At 42.7% G+C, this 14,002-nt stretch overlaps 1 protein-coding gene across 7 annotated transcripts in view; it reads right to left on the bottom strand.

The window, feature by feature from the left end:
* Positions 1–14,002, bottom strand: part of PTPRC (protein tyrosine phosphatase receptor type C) — a 212,798-nt gene that overhangs the window by 108,369 nt on the left and 90,427 nt on the right. For all 7 annotated transcript variants that reach the window (XM_044301087.1, XM_044301088.1, XM_044301084.1 and 4 more), the window contains 3 exons: positions 10,427–10,681; positions 4,437–4,550; positions 159–293 (listed from right to left, as the gene is read on the bottom strand). In XM_044301087.1, coding sequence (XP_044157022.1) covers positions 159–293; positions 4,437–4,550; positions 10,427–10,681 — 504 coding nt within the window. The remainder of the gene's footprint in view (positions 1–158; positions 294–4,436; positions 4,551–10,426; positions 10,682–14,002) is intronic.

Below are 14,002 nucleotides of genomic sequence, written 5' to 3' on the forward strand. Positions count from 1 at the left end.
TTTATCTGACACTATACAATAAGATTCATCTCAGCTCACATATTGTTAGTTTAGTGAATACCCTATTACTTTCTACGTAGCCTCTCATTGTCACCATATCCTTGTTTGCAGTCACCCACATACTAAATGCATTGTACTCTTAATGTAGAATGGCTTACATCCAATCTTGGTCATAAGATTTTTCTCTTCTATCTCTATCAGTTTTTTTTTATAGAATAACTCTGAAGTACAGCTGTAGTTCATGAAAGGGTCCAGGCCATCCACTTCTTCATGACCCGAAAAGTATTTTGCACCTAAAAAGTAATTTTAAAAAGTGACGTTACATATACATCTTCTAATTGCTTCCTATATAGTAGAACTGACTTGATTTGGCAGAAATCATTCAAACTTAAAACATACTTTTTCTTTGGTTTTACATAGAACATAGTTATTTTAAAAGGTGACTATCATTTAAAAAGAAACTCTAAATTCAGCAGATACTGTCGGATGGAAGATGTGATAAAAAGGTGTTGTGACACTGAGACCTCCATCAGTCACTAAAATGGAAGTGTGGAGGAGATTTATCAACCCCCCTACACCAGAAAACTGGTGTAAAAAAGTCACAAACTATGGGTTTGAAACTTTGCAAACTTTATTTCCACAACTTTTTGTGCAAATAGAATTTTTTACTCCACCCTCGAAAGTTTCCAAAAAGAAGGATGGGGTCATTGACTCCAGATTTATCATCATTTACGCAGGTTTTATGGCATAATGAACTCTGTGCTAGTGTAGATTTTATTCTAGGGGCATGGACTTCTGGAAGATGTGCTTAAAGGGGTTCTGCACTTTGTTTAAACTGATGAGCTATCCTCTGGATACATCATCAGTATCTGATCCGCGGGGGTCCGACACCCGGGACCCCACCGATCAGCTGTTTGAGAAGGCAGCGGCCTTCTCCTGGAGCGCCGCGGCCTTCTCACTGTTTACCGCAGGACCAGTGACGTCATGACTAGTATCAACTTGCCTGGGCGCGGCTAAGCTCTGTTCACTTGAATGGAACTTACCCCCGCCCAGGCCATTGATACTAGTCGTGACGTCACTGGGCCTGCGGTAAACAGTGAGAAGGCCGCGGCACTACTGCCAGTGCCGCTGCCTTCTCAAACAGCTGATCAGCGGGGGTCCCGGATGTCGGATCCCCGCCGATCAGATGCTGATGATCTATCCAGGGGATAGATCATCAGTTTAAACAAAGAGCAGAACCCCTTTAATTTAAGATGAGGGGAAATATACTGTAACAAACTTGTTCCCCCTGTTGTTCTCCCAGCATTGTTGAGCACTCTGCAAGCTTTTCATTATGGCAAATGTGGGGCCATCACTTCTTCTACCAGTCTTCTACCACGCATATTTTTTTTCATCTTTTTATTAAAGGTTTTTCTTAGGGTTGATTCACAAGTCCGCAAAATGGGTCTTGATCCGTTCCGCAATTTTGCGGAACGGGTGCTGACCCATTCATTTTCAATGGGGCCACAAAAAATGCGGACAGCACACAGTGTGCTGTCCGCATCCGCACTTCAGTTCCGTGGCTCCGCAAAAAGAATAAAAGAACATGTCCTATTCTTGCCCGCAGACACGGACAAGAAAAGGCATTTCTATTAAAGTGCCGGCCATGTGCGGTCTGCAAAATGTGGAATGCACATGATCGGTGTCCGTGTTTTGCAGATCCACAATTTGCGGACCGCTAAACACCTGCGGACTTGTGAATGGACCCTTACACTGAGGCGACTGGTAGTTGTCGAGAAATATATTAATTTGGCACAGATGACATTTTGCATAAAACTTTTGGCCTAGGGGTGTTGCTAGGTTAGAACATTCGGGGCCTGGGCCCCTGATGTTTTGTCCCGAATGTACTGTCTGCCTGCTAGATACAACCTCAGTTACAATTTAATCTAATGCTCTGTAAGAGCTGAAGGACCTGTGATGACATCACAGGTCATGTTATCAGTGCTAAATGCAGTAGCTGAAAAGGACCCGTGATGATGTCACAGTCATGTGACCAGTGCAGGAGAGAATGGCTTAGCAGTGAAGAGAAGTCCTGGGAAGAAGCAGTAATGAGGTCTGTACGTATGGAGCTTTAAGTGAAGGGGTAGATTACTCAGTGTGAGAGGCAGGGTAAGAGGGAGTGATGTTATTTACATGGGAATGCATGTTGGAGGTGGATGGGGCAGGGTGATTTTATTTACATGGGACTATATATTGGAGGCGGCTGTGGGAGGGAGTGATATTATTTACATGGGACTTAATGTTGAGGGGTAACGTGATTTACATGGGACTGCATGATGGAGATTGCTGGGGAGGGGGTGATTTTATTTACATGGGGCTGTATGTTGAAAGTGACTGGGGGAGGAAGTGATGTTATTTACGTGGGACTGAATATTGAGGGGGTGATGCTATTTACATGGGACTGTATGTTGAAGGCGGCTGGGGAAGGGGTTATGTTCTTTACATGAGACTGTATGTTGAAGGCGGCTGGGGAGGGTGTGATGTTTTTTAACGTGGGACTGTAAATTCAGGGGGGGGGCAGGAGAGATGGTGTGATGTTATTTACATAGGACTGTACTTTAGAGGGGGCTGTAGATAGAAAAGGGATGTTATTTACATGGGACTATATATTGGAGGGGGCTGGAGAGATGATGTGATTGTATTTACATGGCACTCTATGGCAGAGAAGGGAAATAATGTTATTTACATGGGACTGTATGGTGGAGGGGCTGAGGAATTATAATTTTTGAGGACAATAAACGGAGGAATATAACTACAGGGGGCACTGCAGGGGGCATTATAAATACTGGGTGGGCTTGAGGGCGAGCATTATAACAGTAGGGGGTGATATAAATACTGGGGCACTTCAGGGTGAGCATTATAACAGTAGGGGGTGATATAAATACTGGGGCACTTCAGGGTGAGCATTATAACAGTAGGGGGCATTATAAATACTAAGGGCACTATGGGGGCATTTTAAATCCAGGAGACATTAGGCATTCTTATTACTACTGGGAGCTCTATAGGAGGGAATTATAGATCTGCATTATTTCAGCACTGTGGTGGTCTTATCACTGCTGAGGGGTCTGTAGAGAGCTTTATTACCACTGGGTGAACAATAGGGGGGCCTTATTTCTACTAGGGGCTCTGAAAGGGCATTATTAATACTGGATTGCTCTTCAACTAATGGGGGCATTCTTGGGGAGCATTATCACAGTTGGGGGAACTGTAGGGGGCAGTATTACTAATAAGGGCATTTTAGAAGGGAATTACTATTGGTGGGACTATGAGGAGCACTATTACTATGGGGGGCACTCATTTTTCTTCAGGATATTATTTGAGGGTACCGAAAAATGAGGAAGCTAAGATGTCTGTGTGTCACACTCACAGAGAAGTTGTCCGGGCGAAATGGAGAAGATGATGACAGAGAAGATCTACATCAGAGGAGACGTCACATGGGAGGAACTGGATGTGAGAGGTAAGTGCTGCTCTATAGCTGTATAGCTATAGCTGGCTTAGGGGTCGGTTGGTCGACTTAGAGAATCGGGCCATATGCATTGGGGCTTGGGCCCCGGATCTTTTGAGACCCTAGCAACGCCCCTGCTAAGCGTGAAGATGAAAAAGCTTAGGCAGGTTGTCTAGAGCTGCACCAGACTTATTAAAGTCAAAAAGTAGGGGAAGCTAAGTGAATTGCGGCGGATCTGCTGCAGCTCACACATTTTAATGTAAAAGCCGTAAAAGTTGTAATTTATGTCAGTTTCTGGTGCATGGTCCTCACAGATGCAATTGAGTAAGAGGCCTGTGCCCTTAATAAATCTGTCACATCTTCCGTCAATAAATGCTGTGTGAAATCCCAGTCTTTACTAAATGACCCCTCACTGTGACCATTATATGAAGGTTAAAATGCACCCTTCTTACAGCCTAAGGCCTCATGCACACGGCCGTGGGGGCTGCAAAAGATGCGGACAGAACTCCGTGTGCTGTCTGCATCCGTGGCTCCGTTCCGCGGCCCCGTTAAAAAAATATAACATGTCCTATTCTTGTCCAAGCTTTGCGGACAAGAATAGGCATTCACATTGCTGACGCCCGTTCCGTTCCACAAATTGCGGAAGGCAACACGGGCAGCTTCAGTTTTTTGCGGATCCGAGATTTGCGGACCGCAAAAAACGGCGGGGCCGTGTGCATGAGGCCTAATCGATATGCTGTATTTCTGTATTATACCTGCATTTTGTGATCAAGGCCATAGCAATAGGTCCCACTCTTAGGGAGCAAGTCAGATGAATTGGGGAAGTGAATGAAAATGCAGTTCAGCACACAACTTCACTTTATGTTACAGGTTTCGTTGCCCTCAGGCTTCTGAATTGCCATGTTTTCCCCAGCTTTCTACTGCTGGAAACACTACTGATGACAAAACCTACCATTTGAACAGTTAGATGTCACATAGACTTCACACATTTTTCCATTTGTATTGTACCAGTGAAAATGAATGCTGTTTGTCTCTACAGCGGCATTTAATATGTAGATTCCTTTTTCTGAAAAAACAAACAAAAAAAAAAACTGTATGTTAACCCATTCAAGGCCTTCATTTTTTTATTTAGAGATTACCGTAGTTGTACTACTTTTCCTTTATCGTTTTTTTTTTTTTTACACCATCAATAATCACCTTAAATAACCTTATAGATTTTTCATACAATTTTTTTTTTTTTTTTTTTACTCTTATAGGATTGTCATTATTAATGTATGTACTTGCATGTATGCATAGATGTAAGTTAGCCTGTACACAGTCTTAAAAGGGATGTTTGGGTTTTTACTATTGATGACCTATTCTCAGGATACATCATCAATATCCGATCGGCTGGGGTCCGACACCCGGCTCCCCCCGATCAGCTGTATAAAGGGAAGGTGTGCATGTGCCATCTCCCGTCTCTCTTCCTGTCCACTGCTGCTCCCCCATAGACATACAGCAGAGAGCAGAAAGAGAGACACTGCATGCACCGCCTGCTCATACAGCTAATCGGCGGGGGTGTCGGGTGTCGGACCGCCGCCGATCTGATATTGATGACCTATACTGAGAACAGGTCATGAATATTAAAAGCCCAGACAACCACTTTAAGATTTTTCAGTGGACCCACAGTTGTCTACGTATATAAGATATACAGTAGATAATGCCACAGGGAATCTCTGTGCTGCACTCAATGGGGGATCTACTCTTTACTAAGCTTACATGCATATATAAGTTAAATATGAGAAACGATGTTCAGCTATTCTGTGTATAGTATTTATTTTTTACTGATATCGTGCACTTAGCTATCGTCACTGCTAGAGATGAGCCAAGTTCTTAAAAATTCGATTTGGCTGCTTCAGCGAATTTAATATTTTTTTTGCTTTGTGTCAAGTTACTTCATCATGAAGCACATTTTTTGGGTAAGTAGCAGGTGCAATGACAGGCAAAGGCATTTGCTCCACCTCCATCATTGAACCCCTCAGATGCCACATTCATCACTGATCACTGCATCTGAGATCAATATTGAAGCATTTTAAGGGTTGCTCATTAAAAATTAAAAAAATTAAAATTAAATCATACTTACCTAACTGCTGCTGCCATCTTGATTGAAGATCCAGTGCAAAATCTTACACGGCGCGTCATATGTCACCGCGCACAAGATTTCATGTGGGATCTTCACACTCAAATGGATGAGATAAGTATGATTTTTTTTTATTTTACCACCATTTCAGGAAAAATAGTTTCGTTACCACAAAGCACGAGGGAATTCAACTTTGCGACAATTCTAATTTTCTCAGAAATTTGGATCGAAGTCCACTTCAGGGACTTCGATTCGCTCAACACTAGTCACTGCACAGTCCATATAAGCTATAAGGATGTATTACATTTTTGGACATTAAAGGAGGTTTTCTGGTATCACGCCATAATGACGTGCTACCCACAGCCCCTCCAAACAGCAGGTCAGCATAGGCGTTGAGATTTGGACTCTCACCAATCTGATATTGATGGACTATGCTCAGGAAAGAACGTCAATATGCTGATCCTGGAGAACCCCACAAACATATAATGAATCCCTTGGTGCAAGGCATTATAATGTCAGGGCACGGGCCACCAGAGTTTTAGAGGATTCTGGCCAGTCCAGCCATGCTAAGAATAATTCAGTGAATAGACATTAAACTGGAAAACTGCTATATTTCAAGACTTCAAGGGTTCTTTTGAGTTTAAAATAAATATATACTGTATTGCAAACAGTGGCTGAATTGCTGTACCCGCAGAGTGGCAGTATTCTAGAAATATGCCATATCTACATTATAATTGTGGTAAATCTACTTTACTCCTGGAGAACTCCTATTGGTAAAGCTGTGTGCGTATCCAGCTTGCTTACTTCCTGCAAGAACAGTTACTTTCTAAAATGTGGCAACTAGCTATCATAAAGGGAGCAGCCTAGACCGGCTTCCACCACCAATATTGAAAAACATGTTTTGAGATATTGTATTTTCAGTAGTTTTGATGCTCCATCTTGATTTAAGTTCAGGTTTTTTATGAGGCAATTTCATTTTTACCATCAAAATTGTTCCCTTTAAAAGAAGAAACAAGAGTGGACTTCGATCTAAATTTCAGGAAAAATTTGATTCGCCATGAATCTGAATTTCCTGGTGCTTCGTGATAACGAATCAATATTTCCTACAATTGCGGTAAAAACAACTCACCTCATCAATTTCACCATGGAGAGGCTGTCGCACGCATCTAGATTGAAGAAAATGCGTCAATACTCACACGTGCTGAGATCATTACGTCATTACGCTGGTCGGGCGCGGGGACGTCACTGGATGACGTCACTGCAGCTGCCCAGCGTGATCATCTGATGACATCATCATGTCAGCACACACCCCAATTGGAGTGTCTTCTTCAATCAAGATGCCCGCGACTGCCTCTCCACGATCAAATCTAGGTGAGTGTATATATTTTTGTTTTAACCCCTTAGTGACCAGTAATATGCCTTTTTACTGACGTAAACAAATGGATTTTTAGCTAAACAACTGGCTTTAATCAATCATTACATGTACCCAAAATGGTTGTGCATTAAAAACTATAACTTGTCCTGCAAAAAATAAGTCCTCATACAAGTACATTGATGAAAAAACAAAAAAGTTAAAGCTCTTGGAATGCAATAAAAAAAAAATGTGTGTGGTCACTAAGGGGTTAACCCCAATTAACCCCCTGAAATGCTGAATGTGACTCTCAGATGCCGCAATCAGCATTGAATGCGGCATCTGAGGAGATAAATGATGGGGTGCGGCGCTCCATAAAATGAAATGATATTTGTTATGAAGTAACTCATAACAAATCAAATTTCTTTTAGAAATTTGGCGATACAGATTAATAGAATTTTTGAAAACTTCGCTCATCTCTATAACCTTCACTAATAAAATCAGACTGGATACAATACTAAATTGATTGCTTTCAAGTATCTTTCATGTTACTTCAAAACTAAGAAAACTGCTACTGCTTAATTGCAGCACTACATTAATGAATTTCCATCTATGTTACAGTACTTCCATTGAGAGATATTTTTTAAATACATTAATACATTTTTTTTTTATACAAGTAAAAGTTACTGAACCTGTTTGCTGGGGATGCACCTAAACCTTTTGTAGGACTTTTACATGATTTCAAGTGACAGCTGCAGACACAAAATGACATACCGTACAAGTGAATTTACTGCTTTGGACTATAGCTGTCACTTGTTAAAATCAAGCAAAAGTGCTACAAAAAGTGTAGGTGTGGTGTAGCCCCAACCTTTGAACTTACCTGGATTTCTGCATTGATGACTAATACAATGTGGCTGGATTGGTATCTAAAGCCCCCTTTACACTGGCTGAGCATCAGTCAGATAATCGCTAACAAGCATTTGTAGGAACGCTGTCAGTCTAAAGGTGTCGCCGATTACCCGATGAGCGAGCGAAATGATCATTCATCCGGTAATCGTATCTTTTATGCAGTCACCTAAAACATTGTTTGCTGGCAGCAGATCGTACCATCTAAACAGCCTCTGCTACCAGCCAAGTAGGCGATTGCTGGGAAAGAACCCTTTCTTCTCAACAATCGTTTGCTAAATTGTCCATGTAAACGGGCCTTTACTCACAATTATAGATAAATACAATCTAACTAAACTAATAACACACAAACATTGTACCATTCATGTCTACTATTGAGCACATTGGGGCTTTTTGCATTGGTCTTGATATCACCTGCCCCACCGGAAGATATGCCTAATTTATGACGAGACAAATGCCTAAACTGAAATCTACAACAGCTTAGAGCTGCCTTAGATTTCTGGCTTCATTTCTGCCAAAAAACTGCCGTAAATGAAGATAAATTTGTCGGGGAAGTTGGCCACACACCCTTTCCACCTTTTCCCTTAGAGAAAGTGTCGAGGGTGGCGTAAAATCTGAGATATCTGACAATTTTTTAAGAAGTCGCAGTTGAAAAGTTGCAAACACATAGTTTACAACTTTTTACCGCCACTTTTTAGACGCATGGGAGACAATAGATCTCCTCCATTGAGTACACATCCACAGTGTCGGTAAGTGAACCTCCGTGTTAATGACTTCTACAAGAGATAATTGCCTGTGTCAGTGTGACTTTCACAGTTTGCCCATTTAAACCTGTTCGTCTGAAGAAAGGCTGGTTAGCGTAAACCATGTCTCGATGCAAACAATGTTTAGAAGACCTCAAAAGACATGCTATAGAGAGGGATGAAGCTGTAAAGGTCCACAAAAGATTTCTAAAGACCCAAGTGTACATCAATCCATGTTTAGACAAATTATCTAGAAATGGAGAAGCCTCGGGACTTTTGCTCCTCTCCCTAGAAATGTTAAGATCACTACAAAAGCACAAGAAAGATCCCAAGCGCAATGGCAAAAGACCAACAGAAAAAAAAAAATACAAAAGTATCTGTTCAAGTGTCTAATAATAGAAAAACATTGGCCAAGAATGGTCTTTATGGAAGGACACTACAAAGGAAGCAGTGGCTTATCTCAATTGCCCAAGACCACCTGCATGTTCCATAATGCTTCTGACAAAAGGTACTATGGACAGATAAGACGTTGGGTGATGCATAAGACAATCACCCAAAGAACACAAGTAAATCAACTAGAGAATGATTGAAAAACAATAAAATCTCCCTACATTGTGAATGTTTGCAGATTATGCTAATCAAAAGCTCCAAGCAATTGTTTGTGTGCCATTAGTTTATTTATATTGTCCATTTATAACTGTGACTTAGATAACAGCCAAAATGTTTGTACAGTCAATGCTGAAATCCAGGTAATTCCAAAAGGGTCACTTATATTTTCTTGCCATTCTTCAATTCTGCAAGACAAGGTAGTCACATTTATTTTACAGGTTTTTTTTGCATTGAATGGGAGCAATATAAATCTGTTTGGTTTGTTATCCGTACTTGTAACCTGCATAAAAACATATTTACTATCTGCTGTTTATTAGTATTTATCTGTTGTTATAGAGACATTTTCTGAGTATAAAAGAAAAATCACCAAGAACCAAATTGCAATATACTGTACAGATAGATGAAACTAATTCAACTTTAAGGGGTGTTCTAGTAATAGCAAAGTTTTTACCTATCCCCTGGATAGTGCTCCTCTATCTCTGGCAGTCCCATAGTGACCACTATGCTTGACCACTACTCCAGTCAAATGAGGGAATCATGTCTTGGATTAAGTGGGGTCCCAGCAGATCTAGAAGTTACCCTCTATACAGTGGATAGGGGATAACAAACCATTCCCAGAAAATCAGAGGGTGACTGGCCATAGACTCTACAGAGAAATTTCCTGGTGGGTTGATGACCAAGGGGCCACCCAAGGCCTCCTCACAGCCATCTGTCAGGTACATAGTGATCTGATGCTCTCAGAATTAATTAATGTTAGGAAAACCTGGTACTTATGCACCTGATTGGCAGAAGAACGTGCCCTTCTACATTCAACTGTATTGCTGTCCTCAGTATTGCTGTCAAAGAGTTGAATGCTGTGGATGGGGAGTATGGGCAGTATTTTGTGCTGCATTATGTATTTGGTTCTGCTGGGGCAGTATTTTGTGGTGCGCTACAGTACTGCTGGCCCAGCCTACTTATACAGGTCCTGCCTACTGGTCCTTCTACCTTCTCTCAATTTGGAAGCGCCTAAAACACAGGGCCACTTTTAGGTGTTACATTTTCAGATTTTACATTTTGCAAAATACTAACATTTTGAGTACAAAGATAACAAAAAGAAATTAACTGTGGAACATAAATAGCATAACATGGAAATCCGATACGTCGGAACAGTGGAATATTGTTTTTAATATATGTTATAAGAATTGCCATACTAAGCATCCGTTCTTACTTACTGGGGGGAACGTCCAAGTTTATAGAAAAGGTCTCATTAGCCGTGCACTCCATAAACCAGCATGTAATCTCTGTTGGTGTACACATGGAAACAGAGAATGTAGAATTTTGAAGTGTGAAGTTATATTCCGCTGAGCTGGATTCATCAGGTTTGCACTTCAGGGTTTTATTTTTGAGGTGATCAGGAACATCTAGCTCTAATATCTGGGATTGTCCGCTGTATGAAAAAGGTTTCACTTTTACGGTGTTAACTCCACCTGTTAAATAAATAGATGTGCATTTTTATTAAAAATAAAATATAAATGATAACTTTCCATATTAGCTTAGTGTGTGTCCTCCCTGGGACATCATCTTTTAGTTTTTCTTAATCTAATTTCTTTAGCCATTTCTGCTTAATACACCATAATAGTGATTGCAGCTTTGTGTTTCTCACACAAAGTTCCAAATATCCAGCATAGACATATGGGGTCATTTATTAATATATGAATAACCGTCAGCCTCTACAAAACTTAGGCGCATCCCAGTGGCGTGGTTGGTCTGCCCCGGGTGCCAGCTTTCAGCGCTCTCAGGGGGGTGCCAGAACAGAAGCAATAAGCGCTTCCATCAATACAGATGGAAGCGCTCATTGCTTTTCCTTTTATAAGATGCAGTGCATCTTATAAAGGGAACGCAAGCGCTCACTAGTCTGCAGGAGGAGGGGGAGTGAAGCGCTGTGAGCGCTGTCCAGTACTTACCCCTCCTCCTGCTCGCTCTTCTCAGGGCCGGCGCTGCTGTGTCCTGGCTGCCTGCAGGGTCAGGACGGACAGTGCGCACTTTGACCTGATGCTGCATGAGGTCAGGTGACTGCAGCGCGGACCCTGAGAAGAGCAGACAGCCAGAACAGGGAGAGTGGCGGCAGGAGAGGCAAGTGACTTTTTTATTTTACAGTCTGATCTGAGGTCGGATATTGAGGTTTAATGGGGGGTCTGGAGAGGTCTAATGGGGGTCTGGAGGTCTGCCTGCGGGGTCTGGAGGTCTGATTTGGGGTCTGGAGGTCTGACTGGGGGTCTGGAGGTCTAATAGGGGTCTGATTGGGGGTCTGATTAGAGGTCTGGAGGTATAATGGGGGTGTTATTGGGGGTCTGGAGGTCTAATGGGGGCCTAATGGGGGTGTTATTGGGGGTCTGGAGGTCTGACTGGGGGGTCTAGACGTCTAATGAGGGTCTGATTGGGGGTCTGACTGGGGGGTCTAGAGGTCTAATGGGGGTCTGATTGGGGGTATGGCAGTCTGATTGGGAGTCTGGAGGTCGAATGGGGGTCAGATATGGGGGTTTGCAGTTCTAATGGGGGTCTGGAGCTCTAGTGGGGGTATAGAGGTCTGATATGGGGGTCTGGTCTGAGGTCTGATATGTGGGTCTGGAGGTCTAATGGGGGTCTCATATGGGGATCTTATCTGAGGTCTGATATTGGGTCGGAGTCTTACATAAAGTGTAATGGGGGTCTGATCTGAGGTTTAAAACTGGGGTCTTATATGGGGTCTGACATAGAGGTCTAAAGGGGGTTTGGGCGGAGATGGGGGTATCTCATTTAGGGTTTTATATGGTTTTTTTTTTGCACAATATAAAGAGTTGTTTTTGTACTGATGCACTGTGTGGTACCAGTATTTTCAGGGGGACTGTTTCTGCAGGAAAGTATTGGGGAGCACAGTGGACACAGTATTGGGGGCGACAGGATGGGGTGTTGAGAAGGTGGGAGGATGATGGAAAAGTAAGAAAATAAGATGTCTGTTTGTTAAACTCTGCAGAGACAAGCGCAGCTGAAAGAAGTCACCATGGTGGTCTGGTCTAACAGGAGAAGAAGAGGAAAGAGAATATCTACATCAGAGAAGAGAAGTCACTGGATGTAAGAGGTACATATGTGGGGCTGTATTACCCTGTATGTTCTGTAGCACTGTATGTAACGTTTTCCAAGTATGTCTTTAAAGGGGTTGTCTGCTTTTTTTTTGTATGAGCGCTGCCTTCTCTGCTCTGTTTACCTGCTCATTACTGCAAATGCTATGGTGAGCAGGTGAACAGAACAGAGAAAGCAGCTCTCATATGAGCGCTGCTCTCTCTTCAAACAGCTGGGTGCACAGAGGGCATTACTACTATGGAGGGGGCACAGAGGGCATTACTAATGTGAAGGGGGCACAATGGGCATTTCTACTATGGAGGGGGCACAGAGCCAGAGGGCATTACTATAATGAAGGGGGCACAGTGGGCATTATTACTGTAAAGGGGGCACAATGAGCATTATTACTGTGAAGGGGGCACAGTGCGCATTATTCTGTGAAGGGGGCACAATGGGCATTACTACTGTGAAGGGGGCACAGTGGGTATTATTAGTGTGAAGGGGGCACAATGGGCATTATTACTGTGAAGGGGGCACAATGGGGATTTCTACTATGGAGGGGGCACAGAGGGCATTACTAGCACAGTGGGCATTATTACTATGGAGGGGGCACAATGGGCATTATTACTGTGAAGAGGCACAATGGGCATTATTACTGTGAAGGGGACACAATGGGCATTATTACTGTGAAGGGGACACAATGGGCATTATAACTGTGAAAGGGGCACAATGGGGATTTCTACTGTAAAGAGGGCACAGAGGGCATTATTAGCACAATGGGCATTATTATTGTGATGGGGCACAATTGGCATTATTACTGTGAAGAGGCACAACTGGCATTATTACTGTGAAGGGGACACAATGGGGATTATTACTGTGAATGGGGCACAAAGAGGGCATTACAACTGTGAAAGGGGCACAGAGAGGGCATAACTACTCTGAGAGGGCACAATGTGGGCATAACTACTGTGAGTGGGCAGACATCTGTACAAAACTACTGTGAAGGTTGTACAATGAGGGCAATCCTAGGCACGCCACTGGCGCATCCACCTCTGACCTAAATCTATGCTAGCTCATGAGATCACTACCCCAGCACTGAGGGGAGGGCAGGGAAGGGATGCTATTCAGCATGTAAGTGAACAGAAGAGGGTGCTAACACACAGAAAAATGTAATGTACGTAAGAATCTTTTGCTATAGTATTTCATTTGAAAAGCCCCACTGCATAGGAATACTTTTTTGATTTTTTGGCTGATATCAGTCTAGAATTTTGCACGTTCTGGATAATAATGGTGCAGTCAGACAAGACAGTAATTGTGCAGCAGAGAACTGCACCATTTTCCCACAGTGTTACAGATATAGTTGTGTTATAAAACTGCAGTCACAATGCTAATACCATGTGTGCACATGCCGTTCTGACACAGTGTGGTAACGGTGCCTCCTGCAGCGCTGCGTGCGCTGTGTGAACGTGCCCTAGATATGTAATATTTCCAAGATTCATGCGCTACTTTTAGGTGAGTGTACCCTAAAAGTATACTGTAATCAAAAGGTGGCATGACTGTATGGCACTGGCCACAAAAGGGTTAATTTGTGGAGGAAAGCCCATAAGTCTTTGTGTGTGCTGTGGCCAGAGGGGAAGGGAGTTCATCTCTTGGCCAGTATAAAGTGAGCAAAGCGACACCCAGGGACGGTTCCCTCTTGCCTTCATAGA

The sequence above is a fragment of the Bufo gargarizans genome, chromosome 7 (assembly GCF_014858855.1).
Source record: "Bufo gargarizans isolate SCDJY-AF-19 chromosome 7, ASM1485885v1, whole genome shotgun sequence".
In the NCBI taxonomy this organism is placed as follows: Eukaryota; Metazoa; Chordata; class Amphibia; order Anura; family Bufonidae; genus Bufo; species Bufo gargarizans.